The sequence below is a fragment of the Lipophrys pholis genome (genome assembly GCF_963383615.2).
Source record: "Lipophrys pholis genome assembly, chromosome: 21".
In the NCBI taxonomy this organism is placed as follows: Eukaryota; Metazoa; Chordata; class Actinopteri; order Blenniiformes; family Blenniidae; genus Lipophrys; species Lipophrys pholis.
Window position 1 is genome coordinate 7,331,081 of NC_137649.1, and position 17,614 is coordinate 7,348,694.

At 42.4% G+C, this 17,614-nt stretch overlaps 1 protein-coding gene across 1 annotated transcript in view; it reads left to right on the forward strand.

The window, feature by feature from the left end:
* Window positions 1-572: 572 nt before the first annotated feature.
* The window catches only part of xkr6b (XK, Kell blood group complex subunit-related family, member 6b), a 54,754-nt gene continuing 37,712 nt past the window's right edge, over window positions 573-17,614 (forward strand). Inside the window, exon 1 of the mRNA XM_080490528.1 lies at window positions 573-1,532. Coding sequence (XP_080346654.1) covers window positions 964-1,532 — 569 coding nt within the window. The 5' untranslated portion in view covers window positions 573-963. The remainder of the gene's footprint in view (window positions 1,533-17,614) is intronic.

Below are 17,614 nucleotides of genomic sequence, written 5' to 3' on the forward strand. Positions count from 1 at the left end.
ACGGCTAAAAAAACAACAACACTTTTTTTTTGCGTGATCAGGCTGGAGCCACTCATTTAGATCAACTATTTGAAAATCGATACGGTGTGCATGGCTTAGTTTTGTAAGTACAGTGGATATGGTTTAGTTCGATAACATTCATTACACTGACAGACTGATGTCATAAACCCTGGCATAGTCCCATAAACTCTTTATAGAGCAATAAAACCACTTTTACATAAGAAGCTGAGCTTGTATTTCTGTTTCATTCTTACCTTAGAAAATGCCCTGTGACTGGATTTTTCAGGTTTACGAAACAAATGAGAGATTTGAGAATTTTGAAGTGATTTTGAATAATCTTCCTAGCATGTTTTGAAGGCTTTAAGCGGAACACTAGATGGCAACCAAGTTGTGTGTGTGTGTGTGTGTGTGTGTGTGTGTGTGTGTGTGTGTGTGTGTGTGTGTGTGTGTGTGTGTGTGTGTGTGTGTGTGTGTGTGTGTGTGTGTGTGTGTGTGTGTGTGTGTGTGTGTGTGTAAGAGAGACTGTGAAAGACAAGGGGAGAGAGAGGGAGAGAGAAAAGTGGGGGATGTGTGGGACAGCGGAGGGACGCTCCGTTCATGGCACTCAATTTGCAGCTGGAGCTGCGGAGTGAAGAAACGACCTGAGCAGCAGGGAACGAGATTAAATGAAAAAAAAACTGTTAGATCACAGCTGGATGCATGAGTTGCAGATTAAATAGTGGGGAAGTTGCAGATTAGAGCACGGTAACCAGGTGGGATTCACTCTGCAGAGGAGGGGAAGAAGGGAAAGATGTGCTGCGTCTATGGCGCCTCTGGTGCGTTATCCGGGGACAGGCTGAGGCGCGGCGACGCGCCAACACCCCGCGTTTAGATGGCTCCAACATTTGGGGTGCAAAACAGGTGTCAGGGAAGTGTCGTCACGAACCCCGGAAGCCGGAGGAGGTGGGAACATCAGAGGGAAAGATGGCAGCGAAATCCGATGGTCGCGGGGTCGTCACCGGTTTCGCCCAGCTGCACAACCTGGACGAGGTGGTGGGGACGGGAGAGGACGACGCGCGGGACGGCAGCTCGTTCCACATCTGCCACTGCTGCAACACCTCGTCGTGCTACTGGGGATGCCGGAGCGCCTGTCTGCATTACCTCCGGAGGAAGGGGAAGGAGAAGGAGAGAGATGCAGCGCGACCACCGCAGGAGGAGCGCCTCTGGCTGGACTGCCTGTGGATCATCCTGGCACTGCTGGTCTTCTTCTGGGACGTGGGGACCGATCTGTGGCTGGCCATCGACTATTACCACAAGCAGAACTTCCTGTGGTCTGGCCTGACCCTGTTCTTCGTGCTGGTGCCGTCAGTTCTGGTCCAGATCCTGAGCTTCAGGTGGTTTGTCCAGGATTACACCGGGGGAGGACTGGGCTCTGTGGAGGGACTGAGCAGTCGGAGAGCAACAGCCAGTTTGCAGAGAGACAGGTGCTGCCGACTCTCTGTCTGGGTCTGGCAGAGCATTATACACATCTTTCAGATGGGACAAGTGTGGAGGTAAGGGGAACTTTGAGTTTAACCTTTAAAATAATCAGTAAAAGTCTGTCTCTGGCGCTTCTCTCACTCTTCCCAGTCAGCCAGCCTTCTAACCTCTTCTTGACTGTCACCTGGTATAACCCGATCCTGTGTACATGACTGGGGTAAAAATCAGCCACTGTTGCGATGCCATTACATCCCCCTCCTCCTCCTCCTCCTCTGTGTATGTCTGCTGTTGTGGTGCCCAGATCAGCATTTACACTTTGGTTCATTTGCACAAACACGGCTACGTTTTACGCATTTGGAGACGCATTTCAGCTTGTCAGCCCAAAAAACGCGTCCGCGTCTGCTCGCAAAATGCGCCGCTGTGATTGTTTCATCACAGTGCGCCATTGCGCTTGTGTGGGGAGGGTATAGGAGCTGTTTGTTCAAAGAGGGGGCAGGTAGTAGCCCGAAGCGTGTGTGTGTGTGTGTGTGTGTGTGCGTGTGTGTGCAATGTGTGTGCGTGTGTGTGTGTCGGTTCACATCACAGTGCACGGTCGCCTCGATTCACCCTCTCTCGCTCTCTCTCTCTCTCTCTCTCGCTCTCTCTCCCCGCATCACATCCTCCGACCAGACCAGAGGCCAGACGAGCATCTGTTTTCACGCCCCCCCCCCCCCCCCCCCCCCCCCGCCACACACACACACACACACACACACACACACACACACACACACACACACACACACACACACACACACACACACACACACACAGACATGATGTCATCGATTCCTCTGCGACGCTTTAAGTTCTCAAACCCGTCACCATGAAACTGATGCGTTGGGGTGGTGGGGGGGTTCAAGGTGTTCCGTCTCCGCGCGTAAACCCGTGTGACACGTAGAGACCGTCGAGTGGAGACGCGCATCTGGTGCGCGTAGCTAATTTTTACTCCACTTATAGGTTGCCTCTGGAGCAGCGAGTTGTTTTCTGGTGCAGACAGACGCAGTGCCTGGCATTTAATGGGGAGAAAATAAAAAAGAAAGTAACGCATGACGGCTGATCTGAAGGGACTGCGTGCCAGCGTGGAAAAGATGTGAGCTGACCAGGTCAAACGATTTTAACCGAGACGTTCAGGATTTTAGTCTACATATCGAGATTGACCACTGATTATGTTCCTGTGTTTTACAACAACCTTTGACTCATCAACAATTTTTTTTAAAAACATCACTATTTATAATGTTTAGACTACTTCTTTAGGGGAAAAATTATGTACAGGCCATGGAAATATAATCTCACCTGTGTTCATCTCCCTATATGTGCCCAAAAGCAGCAGCTTCACTTATAGCTGAAGTTAAATTCAGTGTGTCGGTGCATTCTTTGTTAGATGGGTTTTTCCCAGAATGAGAAAATCCTTTTCCTATATCATTTCGAGATTATTGAATAAAATGTGTAGAGTTAATTTTCAGCAGCTGCATTGGCTGACAATAAGGTTCAGTGGATTATTGTTCTCAGGTTTGTCATACAGAGACAGCATACATGCATATTGCTTCCCTGAATGCATCTTTGGACAGACGGCATCATGACATCACTTATTTCTCTTTTTTTTGTTAAACATGCAGTTAAAAGACGTGATATGCACATTTAGTCTTTACCTATCTGACAGTTTTCATCCTCATTAATCACAGGGGAGTGTATTGAGTGTAGAGTTTATTGTTTGGCGGCAGCAGACAATGTGCCAATGCAGAAGAAACACACATGTAAACAATACTTTGGAGCGGTCTTCCACATTTACATGTTTGCGGGTTATTGTGTTATATGCATGTTCCATGTCTGGCTTGGCTTAAGGTGACCTTTAAAGGTCCAATGTGCAAGATGTTTGAGAAAAAAAAGTGAATACACTATGCAAATCTCCATGTCTTCTTTTAGAACATCGTTCTTCTGAAATAGTACAATAACTTAGATTCCCTGAACTACATATGTAACAATATATTTAGGATCAGGCACGTATAACAGGGGGACGAGTATTTAACTTTTTCATCCATTTGTCAAGTACTTTAAGTGAATAAAACGGTTTGTCTTCAAACTGGATTATTAACTTGGGCCCACATTTGATTCAAATATTGGCCTCCTTAAAAACAAAACACACAAAAAAACAATCCTACTTTTGTGGTTTCACTTCTATTTTGTGTTAGTGTTAAAAAAAAACAACATTACCAGGTTTTTTTGCTTTGCTTGTCATAACTACACCGGGTGAAAATAAATGTATGCATGCGTTATAGCAGCTCCTTTTACAATCCATGTTAATGCTGAACTGTGCGATTCACCTCATTCTGCTCCCCTTATTTTATGTGGTACAAATAAAGTATACACTTATTTAATATCTGTGTTTGTCCTATAGATGACCATTTCATGGATGTAAGTTATCATCTCATTCTGGGAGACACTAAACTGGCGTGGAAGGACTTTTCTTTGTTTGTTTTTTTGTTAATTCTCGTTTACATTTCACAGGAGAATATATCACCCGGTGAAAAACTATTTGTATTTTTTGTGACCGGTGTCTTTTTTGTGTCTTTGTCACTTTGAATTTGCATTTCAGATTTATACAGTAAATAGGCTTTTTGGGGAGATAAAGGTTGTTTATGTTTTGTGGCTGCTGTTTGTTCTCAGCGGCGGGTGGGAAAAAGGGGAGGCAGCTGAAATAGTCTGTTCGTTGTATTGTGCATCTCGACGACAAGTTGCCGCTAAATCGTACTCATTGGCTGCTTCTTATTCTTCTTTCATTCATCCCATCAGAATTATTTGTCATCATGACACATCTGAATATGGCAGGAGATTTAGTTTTCAAAACTCTTCAAAACTGTGGGAAGCACAGAACAAAATGATGTATTCTAAAGTGAAGAAAAAAATCAATTGATATCAGAAATATTGATACCAGACTAATGTCATTCATTCATCCATCTTCTTTTGTGCTGTTTCTCACTCAGCGTTGTGAATGGCTAAAGCAGATCCCAGCCAACCATAGTTGTAGGCAGGCTACACCCTGGACAGCCCCCCCCCCAACCCCACCTCACTAATAGATTTCTTCTTGTCGTCTTCACTGGTTGCCTAGTAACTGCTCCCATTACCCCCCGGCGGACGACTGTTAAATATCAAACTTAAGTTTTATACTTCTCACCAAATTTAGTTCTCAACATTAAACTTCAATTTTAAAGGAGCAAAAGAAAATATTAACAAAAAATACATTGTGAAGTAAGAAATAGAGCAATGAATGTTGCCGGGAAGGAACTCAAGGAAACACAATGTGTTGGTGTGTATGTTGTGACAGCGCGGGGCCTTGGGCGCGGGATCGTTGTCAGGCCACTTTCTCCCTTTGGACATGATTCGCCTGGCTGCTGGTTTGGAGCTGAGGGTCAAAAGCTGCTCTTGTCAGCTTAGTGAGAGTTCACAGCCTGAGACCCACAGGGCCAACGGTTGATATGGAGATTATTAGACACTGTAAGAGGCCACTCTGCCCATAGGTAGCATATGCTATCCTGCTGCACTGCATTATGGGAGGAAGTGGACACGTTCATTGATGGGATTCATGAGACAAATCTTTGAAATGATGATTTTGATTATTTCATGGGTGTATCAATGATGTTCTTCCATGACTGGATTCAGAGTAGCTGTCAAGCTCGTTCGCAGGCAAGATGCTACGGTATCAGTCTGTGAAATGTTTTGCCTTCATTAATACGGTAAAACAAGCTGAAGTGCTGACAGGAGTCAAAAATGCAGCCTCATCATGTCTCATTACTCAGTTCCAGTTTCGATTCTACATTCAATTAGCTGCCGTCTCTTTCTCTCCATCCAACCTGAGGACTGGGCGAATGACAGAATCGCTGAGTTTGTTTTGCACTTATCTACTTGTTAATTGTTGACGGAACGGAGAGGATTTCTCTCTCATCTATAATCCTGCTATGTCACTGGCATCCTGCAGCCCTTTCATGTTTTCCCCCCTCCCTGTGAATCACCGGCACTGCTGATGGGGTCTCCTCAAGCTTCGAAGATTCCACTCACATACGCTCTGCCACACTCGGGCTCACACATACGCAGAGGTCTCCTGGTGGTACGATGGACAGCTTAATCAGTGTAAGCCCAAATTAGCATTTGACAGGGAAAGGACCGCATCCCCCCGCCCGCCTTCAAGAAGAAATCCAGGCTGAAAGTTTGTGTCTCGCTCAGGAATTCCCAATAGAAATATTGTCTAGTCTCCTTCTTTCCTTTTAGTATCTGACAACTGTATGAAATGTTTCGGAACAGGCAGATTGTTGTGCTACCTCACAAGCAAAATTCAACTTCTCACCAACAAGGGACGATTTAAGCACCAGATTTTGCTTTACTATCCAGCTATCTAAATATTTAACAGATAAAACCTGATTAAAGCAGAAATAGCTGTATTTAATCAGGCTTTGTAAGTTCTCTTGCATGTTGAAAGTTTGCATTTGAAAGTAGATAACAGAAGGAAGAGATAGCAAGAATGAATTGCATCATAGGAAATAAGCTATTAACTAATGTTGGGTACCAGTCGCTCAGTTTAGAAGAGCCACGGCGTCTGATGCTTAGAGTTGTCATGTTTCTTGTGTACATTCCAATATTTTGTGGTTACAGAGCCTAATTCTTGGAGTAGACCTTTAAATTTGAAATCAGAATTACTTGAGACATCCATGTCCAGAAGTTTGCATGTTTTCCTTTTGCATGTGTTGGTTTCAGTTTCCTCCCTCATTCCACAAGCGTGCACATACAATTATTTTGTAGTTTCTGAACACCTTAAATGTGAGTTTGTGTGGTGGTCTGCCTCTGTGTTTGCTCTGTGAAAAACTGTCATCCTCTCCAGGATGTATCCTGCCTTTGCACGTAGTCAGCAGGGATTGGCTCCAGCACCCTGTGCTCTAAAGTTGAACAAAGCGATATGGAAGATGGATGAAAGAATATCAAACATGCCTGGGGAGCTGTCCAGTGCTGAAAATGAGGCTCAAGCCCAAAGCCACATTTGGTGCCGTTTCTCAAATATTTTTAATAGCTCTATATAAACTCACTGAATATTTTATGTATGACTGCAATAATTTTTACGATCCCTACAAATAAAGCAGTTTGTTGTACAGCACAAGTACAAACATGGAAAACGTTTTTATAATGAGTAGGATTGATCTTATGTTTTAGGCACATTGGGACTTCTTCCATAAAGCAAATTTCATGATGTCACATTGTGTCCATAAGAGGCAGGTTGACATCAATACAAGAACATGAAGGAAACCAAAGTACTTTTGTAGAAAATGTTTTTAAAAAGAAAAGAAAGACACTGACTATATGTACAGAAATCTAAATATGAAATGGCTGCTATGTGCATATTTACTCTTGGTGTCAAACCAGAAATGTCATTGATGTTTTATTGCTTTGGTTTTTGCCTTCATTTGGGCTGTTCAGGATTTTTCTGGCTGAACGCAAGCATGAGACGCCGGGATCCCCCCCCGCCATTCAACGAAATGATTTAACACAACAAATCTGGCTGGTTGGATTACGCTTTAATCCAGAACAAGAGTGGGCTCACTACCAGGCAATCGCCTCATGGTTGACATCTGCCTGGGTTTCATAGCCTGGTAAATATTAATACAGGCTGCGAAGGAGTCGACAAAAGCCTTTCTTGGCTGGCTGGGCTGCTTGTAGTTGCCAAAAAAAGGTTTGTAGAAGCTGTGAGGCAAGACATTGAGATGATACAATGCAACCAGCTGTCTAGGAAAGGGTGGGGGTGGGGGTGGGGGGAGGACTTGAAGGCTTGGATGAATTTGCGACAATCCATATAATCACATAGTGAAGAGTTTGAAGTGACGAAAGATGGGAACATCTTGTTCCCTCCATGGTGAATGCACTGGAGTAATTTTGGAGGGAAGGAAGTGGTTGACAGATGTCTGTCTAACTGGGCTGCTGGTAGGATACATAAAAAAAGGGGTTTTCTTTAGAAACACAATGCTTTTCCATTGTTGGAAAGGTATGTAAGACACGTCCTGAAAGATCAGAAAGTACATTTTTATGATTGCATCATCACACCAAAGATGCAGATTATTCTGTAAAAAACAAAACAAAAAAAAAGATAAAGAGACCACACAGTCAGAGGCTGTAAAGTACACACACCCAACTGTGTTATTTACAGACTACACAATAAACCTCCAGCGCTGGGGTGGAACATATCAGTGTAATGCTCCTCATTTTCCCATTAGGACTGATAATGGGGAACAAACCTTTAAAGCCAGCTCTCGAGGAAAACCCCCAATTAAGTGACAGGCGAGCCTATCAAAATGTGAGAAAGGAGGGCTTTCATGCAAGCGTATCACAGCTGGGGGTAAAGAGGCTGAGAGTCATAAATGTTAGAAAGCATGTGCTTCAGTTATCTGAGGAGCAGAGACGGGGATGAAAAAAGGGAGTCAATTGCCGTTTTGGCTGTTTGTCGTTAGGACTTGAATTCAGACTTGAATTCACAGCATGTCTGAAAAATGTCTGCTTCATGATGTAATTTCTGTTTTTAAACCAAATGTTCTACTCCTTACAGATGGATGATTAAACGGCGTGTCATCAAAATCAATAAATTTAAAAAGGATGTTTTGGTGGCACATCTATGGTTACATGAGGTGAAACCACTAAATAAATGAGCGGCAGACGTGTTCGCTCATTGCAATCCCATTCCTTCAGGTGATAACGCCGGCTGTTGTTGCGGAGAGCTCTTAAGTGCAGTGCAGGGCAAATGCTTATGATGATGCTTGATTTAACAGCCTCAGGCCTGCCTGCTGAGCAAAACAATATTTTGTTGTAGAGGCCTGAAGGCTTCGATGCTGTACTTCTTGCTGCCTTTCCACATTGGTCAAGAGACAGAGCGGCTCGTGGAGGAATATGAAGCGTGTTGGCCCACGGGTCACCGGGCTGAGATCTGCATGCGGCTCACATACTTACGTGTACGTGAACATACACAAACGACACCTCAGGGGAGCAGAGACTAACTCTTTTTATATACCTCTTTATATGCAGTTGCACATCGCAGGGCGTCTCTCACTCGCAGGCACACAGAGGCACACCTGGGCAGAATTACACATTTCCATGTCCTGTTTCCTTGCGGCTCTTCAGCGATCAGAGTGAAGGAGGTGGAGCAGCTATCCTGGCCGTGTGCAACAGCCATCACCTGCATGCTTCCCCTTAAAGAACAGATGACCAATTGACTTTTTATATATTTTTTAATACCCAGAAGTGAAAATGTTGCTACCACAAATGTGGATAAAGATCCGTTAATTGAGTACTTACATAAGCTCTTTTAAATTTGATTTGCAACACAGGAGGTACAGACTTGTATACCTCGTACCCCTCCACATCATTGGCATGATTCACTCTCTATTGAACTAATTTGAGCTAAAAACTCTCCATGTGCTTTACAAAAAAGAGCCATTTGAGAATGGAATAAAAAGAGATCTTAGTTGAAAATGCCTCAAACAAAGGTATTCAGTGGGATTGCACTGAAGTCAAAAGGATCGAGTTTGACTGTTTCTGTGCAGCGACCTGTCCAGGGTGTATCTTGCTCTTCACCAATTAACATCAGAGAATGGTGTCAGTTCCCTCTCACCCTAAGTCAGGTAAGCCGAGTGTGATTCAATTCAGTATTATTCATATAGGGTTCAAATACAATGAAAAAAAACTGCCAGCGGATCCAGATTCAGGATGGAACAGACACACAACGACTCATAAACAAGTTGGCATCGGACAACGGTCTACAGGTGAGAGACGTTAACTCTAATTGTGTGTAACAAGCAGTAATGTCTGAATATATTGGGGGGGGGGGGGGGGGGGGGTGAATCAACGAGAGACAGTCAATGTATTAAAGAAAGTTTCCCGGTCTAAACATATAGCAGCTTAAGTGAGAAAAACCTGAGCAAGGCTGAGGCATCACTGCAAAGTGGAGGATTCCACCAATGAGGGGTTTGCATGTATGAGGCCCTGTTTAAGTGCCATTGTTTCTGTTTGTTTGCTTTTGCCTGCCATCAAGTGATTTTATGGAGCTCCAACAAATGTAAAGTATGAAAGGATATAGCACAAAAAATGTCATAAAAATTAGCTTCCACATGTGTGTGCACAATATCACTTTTTGTACCTGTTTTATACTCACACACCCTTAGTAGATCTGGTCCTAATTCACTCTGATTAGCCTGGTTGTTGAAGAACTTATTTGGAATTCTGCTTTAGATTTTCACAGGAAACCAATGAAGAGAAACAGATACAAGAGAAATATGATCTCTCCCTCTTGTTCCTGTCAGTACTCTTTACTACAGCAGTTTGTATCAAGTGGAAATTTTTTCAAGAGTTATTGTGATAATAACTATAGCGTACTAAAAGTGTGGGTTAATACGTTGTTGAATTTGTACTTTTAATTCAAACCCAGTCCCACCGTTTATATTTCATTAGACACACTTGCCAGATTCAGTGCTATTCAGTTTACTTTTGTGTATGTTAACATGTTTGCACTCGTCTTTTTTCCGCTCACTACAGTTGTAGCCGGCGTGCTCGTGGAATCAGGCTCATGATGTCGGATTTATTGACTTTGAAGTCTGTTGTTTGCTCAGTGTGGTGTGCGCCGAGTTCTGTTTGGCAATTAAACGAGCCGCATCAGTTCAAATCCCAGTCCTCTCTGTCGCTTATTTCCATTCTCTTCATAACAAAGCTTGAAAACCCTTCCCTGTTGCTGCTTTTGCTTTGCGTTCTCCCGGCAGCTCCCACCACAAAACACACGTGGTGATGTATGCATTTCCACATTATTCTACTGCATATTCCACTCTGAGAAAAAAAAATCATTACCTGGGCCCAGAGGAAATCCAGTGTGAGTTGTGATACTCCTGCACAGCGGTTATTTTTCATCTGATGTCCCAAGAATAATAGTTGCGTTCCTACTATATATTTATTACTAATTTTCTCCTGAAATCGGTGAGGCACGCATTCCCAGACGTACTATTTTGGATCATCATGTGTTCTCCCTGCGTACTCTTTCTATCCATTAGTGCTCGTCAGCTCAAGCCACCACATTACCATCTGTGTTCCTTCCCAAGTTAACATATGTTTATATTTTCATCCCTCCCTATCACTTACTCTTATTCGTGCTCTTAGGCTCCTCATAAATTTATCTCATTCTCTCCATCATGGAAGGAGACACCTCACTGTCTTTTCCTCTCCTTATTAGCTGTAGTTAGACAGCTCGCTATGCTGTGTTCTCAAACGCTGCGTCCCTTATCACTACTTAAACTCATCATGCGGCCTCTTCTCCTCCGTCTTTCTCTTTAAGTGTGCGCCTCTCTCTGTGTTTCCTTTCACATAAAGCTGCACTTGACCTCCATTTCTGTCAAGGAAACTGGAGCATCTGCTGCTGCCCCATTACAACTCGACACCTCCTCGTTTCCTGCCCACTGTGTCCTGCCATACCCCACATCTTACACTCCCCACAGAGCCCATTTTCAGATCTCCCATGTTTTGTTCTTCACTACTGTTTCCTTGCTCTGACAAAGTGTCCCACTCCTGCAGGAAACTGTTACACCTCGGTTTATGAGTCAACCTGTGGCCTAATGGCTGTGCCTCACCTTCACGTGCCGTTTGTCCAGCTTCACAGCTTCCCTCAATCTTATTTCTGAGTAAATCAGTACTTGTGCATGAAAAAAATGTGGTTATAACATTATATTGCTCATCCCATTGAGAATGAATGCCTCCCCATGCAGCACATCGTGGCGATTTGAAACAGTTCGAGTCAACGCAAAAAGATGTTGGTTCACATGCACCTGTCAGAGGTTGCACTCAGCCCTGGTGATCGCACAAGCTCACCACACGAGATCCGTTTAGTGTGAAGTGAGAGGAAGACAAGCACGAGGCGAACAAAGTCAAACATCAGGCCGAACAGAAATAGTTGTTTCTCTAAGGAGTTGGACCACGGCAGACGAGACAGGTTCAGTGAAAATAAGGCAATGGACAATATCAAAACTGCAGTGCACTATTGGAAGCGCACTCCAAAAAAAAAAATAATAATTTGACCTCACATGTTTCTGCAGGTTGTGTTAGTGTGACATACTATAGTATCAACACACCACTGTGTCATCGATCATTGAGAGGATCTCATTTACAATGCAAACCAACTGCTATAGAGACTAGAAAATACCACACACTTGAGTTGTGGCTGTGGTTCAGATGAAGTAAAAAAAAACAAACAACAGTTTTGTACAGTGATGTAGTTTAATTAATCTTCACGTTGCTGGTTTACACTTTGTCTTTTTTCATGCTTGGTTGTGGATGATGATGATGAAGAAGATGAAGAAGAGGGGTTACCTCTTTCTTGTTGAAAGGTGTAGTTTATTCTGTGTCAAACACATAACATCACCAGCCCAGCAACTCTTCATAAAACAGAAGATGATTGTGATCTAACTGCCAAAACTACCAAATTGAGAAAGCGAGACATTTAAAATTGTAATATTTTAAAGACAATGTGAAGTTTAAGAACAATTTTCCACGTCCATATGCTTAAGTTTAGATCACATAACAAAAATACAATTAATGAAAATGAGAATTTGAAATAAGTGCACAGCACGTATGAAGACATTAAAGGAGTAACAGCAAAACACCCCAGGTACGTCCTGGAAAGACCACTAATCCATTCACACCCGTTGCAAATTGCGAGTCAACAGTCAACATCTTTTGACTATAAAGACAGTTGAAAAAAAGATTAAACGACTGAGAAAGCATTAAAAACTCCACACAGAAACACCACGGCCCAGAGTCCAGGTCCTCCTCCTGTGAAGCCACGGTGTACCACTGTGCTGCGGCCGAGATTAATCACAACGTATCAGGCAGAAAAGACTTTCTAACACACTGAAAAAAAGCACTTTACAACACAATCTAATGCACCTACAAAGCACTATTAGAATAATGTGCGTCAATCTTGTATTTCATGTAGAATATATTTTCTAATAAAGTGTTAATAACTCTTTAATAAACAGGTAATGATTATTTACAGTCTATTGCATCTGACGCTAAAATGCTATCTACTTCTGATGTGATGCACAAACGAACCCACTTCTCTTTTTTTTTTTGGAAGCTGTCTGTGCGTTACTCACATCTCGCATCAGCACCGTTCAGTGACGGCCACCATTGTTTGAGTCTAATGATGGCGGACGCTCCAGGCGTCAGTTTGATAAACAGACCATCTTTGCTTATAAATAATTGAAGAGCCCCGGTAGTTCCCGTACTCTCACGGTGTCACACTTGCAGGGTTTTGCAGTCGTCTCCTCTCGTTCTCATGTTTGCGTGGTGATACCCTGCTGAGAGGTGCCGTTGCTCTCACTGTGAAACTGGGAACGTGAAGAATTTCTGCGTATGGACTCAAAAAGACGGCTTCTTTTTCTGGGGAAGTCAATGCATTGGTGCAGAGCGTGCACGGTATCACCAGGAGTCACAGTACGGGCATGATGACAAAAACATGCAATTATTGTGACTGCAATAGTTTTTATTGCCATTCCAGATAAATGCTTATTAGCCAATGTTACATCAGAAATTTATTAGTTAAATAATTAACGAGTTCATGAAAATGATGGCTTTTTTTTTTTTTAACATATTTTAAGAGTAATGTATGTATCTCTGTGTCGTGAATCATTTTTAAGATGGTTCTTGTTCCACAAATCAGTCCAGGGACACATAATGAGCCTGTTTACATTCACATTAAAAATCCAGTCATTATACATTTCTGATATTGTCTGATTATTCAAGCGATTACTGTCATCTGATTATGAGAAATGACATCCACACATCGACATACCCAATACTCCAATGTCTTTGTACAGGTATCCCTGATAATCTAGTTCATTTTGTTCATTGTTCATGTGCACGTGTTTGTGGGAAACAAAATGTAGACTCGTGACAGCAAACATGACTTGCAGCAGCAGGCAGCGGACAAGGAGCCACTTCTTGACTAATGAGGAGACACATTTCATATTCAATGAAATGAAAATCCTCAACACAGCTCATGCTCAGGCTGTGGGTGTCACCATGTTCAACAAGACCAGACTAGATGATTAGAGCAGGGATGTCAACACACATTTTAACTCAGGGGCCAATTTTATCTTAAATTGGCGGGACTGGTTTTTTTGTTGTTGTTGTTGTGGTGGTGCAGAGTATACATAATGAAAAATCTCAATATTTTCACAACAATCACTTGCAAAAATGTGTACAATCTCAAAATGAAGCCAGTTTAAATGAAGCTTTTTGCGGGCCGGTTTTGGCCCACGGGCCTTATGTTTGACACCTCTGATTGAGAGAATAATAGAAAGTTTGAGTATCAGTTCATATACACAAAAAGAAATCTAATAATGGACCGACACATATAAACCAATGATTTTGGATAGCCACATTTCTTCAGTGTTTTAAAATACTCCAATGACTAAAATCATCACATTACAAAACAAGCTCAGTTTTAGCTTCTTGCTAAATATTTATAACAGCCCGTATTCGACCTCCCTGCGCAGCAGTCTATCGCTGTCCTTCCTCCGTCCTTTGCTTCTTCCTTGTGATTGTGGCTGGATGGCCTTTTCCTTTATTTGGGTGACCGCGGTGAGACTGAAGAGCTAAATTGGGTTCTAGTGGGGGAACTGAGAGCTTCGCAGGAGAGAGGTCATCAGCTCAGGAGTCCAGCAGTGATCAGTTGGTTGTCGTACATCACCGCCACCGCAGGCCTGACAGGGAATGGGTTCACCAAAGGGCACTTCATATGTTGAAACTGAGAACCATTACCTTTGTTTACACCTTTATTTCTCTTTCCCGACTCCTGTCCATCCCCATGTTCCTTTGCCTGTCTCTGTTTCTATTTATGTTTGCTCTATCGCTGTCTTTTATTTGCCACTTCCCCTCCCTCATTGCCTCCATCACTCTTCTTATTTTCTCCTCTGCTGTTTTGTTTCTCCACAATCCGCACACAGAGCCTGTTTGTCCTCATAGTGAATTACATATTACTGGAGCCTGTCTGCGTTGAGCCCTGCAGTGTTTTGATATGTTGTGGTCCACATGTCTTCGTCAAAAGCAACAAGTGCTCACTGATGTCACTCTTCTGTCCTCGTCCATCACATACATACTATAGAAAAATTATTTACCAGTAGTCTTACTCATCAGGCATAAATAAGTAATTGCGTTGTTAGTGCATGCATAGGAGGTGTGAATGTTCAGTGGCCTTATGCTAACTCTGAGTGCTGTGAAGTACTCCGCTCATCTCGTATGGCGTCGTGTAAAACATCGGCTGCTGCCGCTGCTGAGTTTTGCTCTGCAGAAAAGAAAAATCCTGGTGGAACATGATTACAGATGATTACAGATTTACAGGTTGCTTTGAAAAATGAATTGCAGAGTGAAGTTGTCATACTGTATAAGAACAAAGAGAAGATGGAGGGAACTCAGATTAAATGATGTAAGGCAGGAATTTAACAGATGCAAATGTACAATGAAGGCTGGTTTTGAATCCTGACTTTATAGAAGTAAAATTATGAATATGATTCCTATAACCGTCATACAGTAAAAAGAAAAAGTATTGGTTGCCCAGTATATTGCAAAATCATAATTATTGCTTTATTAACTTGCACAGTATATACTGCAGTTGGTAAAAGACTGACTGAAATGGTACGAATTATATTTCCATGCACTGTGCATTCATGCTCTGCATGTCTACTTGAGACTTCGGCTCATCAATTAATTCACTGCAGGGGAACCGTTTCAGTTTTCTAGCTGAGTGGTTTCCAACCATTATTTCCTCCTAGATTCCTTATCAAGACTGGCTGTGGCCCCCTCGCTGATCTCTGATTTGCCCAAAACAAAACAGTGACGACAACCACTGGTGGACACACCCACGCTCACCAGCAAAGAAGCAGTGGTGCTCTATTTGTCACGGTTTCCAGTAACGTGTGCAAATCTAATTTTGAGAACCTGCGGCCCGTTTACACGACATTTTTAAGTGAAATCGTAAAACTGTAATTGTATTTTGGGTGTCCATTTACACAACGATGCTCGGAGCCACTGAAAATGCAACTTTTCTGCTATTGCGCACCACGGCTGGAGCAAATAGTTCTTCTGTGGGTAGATGGACAATAACAACAATGTTTGCCTCCAGAGTGTCATGACTTCCAGCCCATATTCTCTTGAGACTTGGCGGTTTTATTGCTGAGAGTCACCGTAATAACAATCTAACTTTGCTGTCTGTCAATGTGCATGTCCGTGTAGTCGCCATTGTTAATGTTTATAGCATGTTGAAGTGTCTGTAGTTTCATTACAAATAAAATTTAAAACAACAGCACCCACTGGAGGCCCAACATAAAAAAATTAAATAGTTATCAATTCTGCCCTTTTTTTCCATATAAACGGACATTGTTTTCAACAATGTGTAGACATACGGCTTTTCTGGAATGAAAATTAAGCGTTTTCACTTGAAAGGTTGTCGTGTAAAGGAGGCCTCAGAGCAGGCAAAGTATCGGACCCCCTTGTAAAGGGAGTACCCCCGGTAACAGAGACACCAAACCCCATGCTGGGAAACTTTTCTACTTGATTAAACAGATATGATTCTGCTTGTCAACACAAAATGGATAAGACACAACAGAACAAGGCATAACTATCCACATGAATGAATACAAATATATTCTTGTGGCAAAACTTTGAGGAAATTGACGAAGCATATTTCTTTTCCTGGAGACAGGAAAGATTTGGTTTTTTTAGATTAACAGTGGATGAACACTGCTCCACTTTGTACTTCCCTCTGCAGTGGAATGAGGATGAAATGGAGTCAGCGAGATATTTTCAGCCACCGTGTCTGAGTGGATTAGTCCAGTGTTCCTTTAAGGGGACATCACAGTTTAAAAACTGCTACTGTGACTCCCATCTGGATTACAGGTTTGGAAGAAACAACTGAAAGTGCAGCATAAACAGCTCTGTGTAACAGTTTTACATGTCTAGTTTGTTACACGGCATACATAAACATCAGGTGATTGTCCTGTATGACTCTGTGCATAGGCATTATTGCTAATCTAATAGAGGTGAGGAGAAATAATAATGCAGTATCACTTTTCCAAAAGGAATTCATGGCTGAATGTTTTCTAATTCAGCCACAGTTGCCTGTTAAACAGCAATTTTTGACATTCATGCTGGATGTTTTAGAGAGGGAGTGATTTAAAAATAAAGCTCTTACTGTTAGGAATCCAGAAAGGTTTGTAGGTGGTGGTATTTTAGTTCTTTTTTCTTTTCAATATGAATAAGAATTCTGAAAAAAAAAACACCCTGCAATATATTGCCTTCGTCAGTCTCACAATACAAGCATTAATATACTTGGTATCTCTGTGCTATGACATGCATTTTATGGGCAGATCATCACAAATACCCATCGTCAAAATTCACATATATGCCATTTGACGGAACCTTGAAGAATGAGTCCTGTAACAGACACCATGACCACTGCAGAGCTTTGATCCCAACTCTGTGGAGTCAGTCTGGGATTATATGAAGAGACTGGAGCAGCTTAACTGCACGCCGTCAACTGTGGCGACGTCTCCATGTTTCCAGGGACAACCTCCTAATATAATTGATTTGAATATCTGCAATGTCTTTTTTGTTAGACCTATAGTCATGTTGTCATTCGTGATGAAGATGAAAATACGTGTTATAAAATAGCCGAAAAACAAATGCGTTCAACCTTCATGTTGTAGTAAAAATGTCAACGAAATCAATGCAGTGAAGTAATTCAGACAAAATATGAAAATGCAAGACGATAATAAATGTTACAGGAGCTCTGCGGTAGAGAGTCACTATTGCACCAGTCTAGCTACAACAAATCTTATCTATTGCTTATGCCATTGACAATAATATATTTTATTTTGGGAGGCGCATCCCAACGGGCTGTGACGTCATCCTAATTTTCCAGGAGGAAATCGAGTGGAAAGATTTAGATCCTGTTTCGCCATGTGGCTATTTTACACATTTGTAACCTCAGCGAGTTGTGACACTTCTTCATCTTTGCGGCGGGTGTTTCACCCTGAAAACTGACGGCAAACCC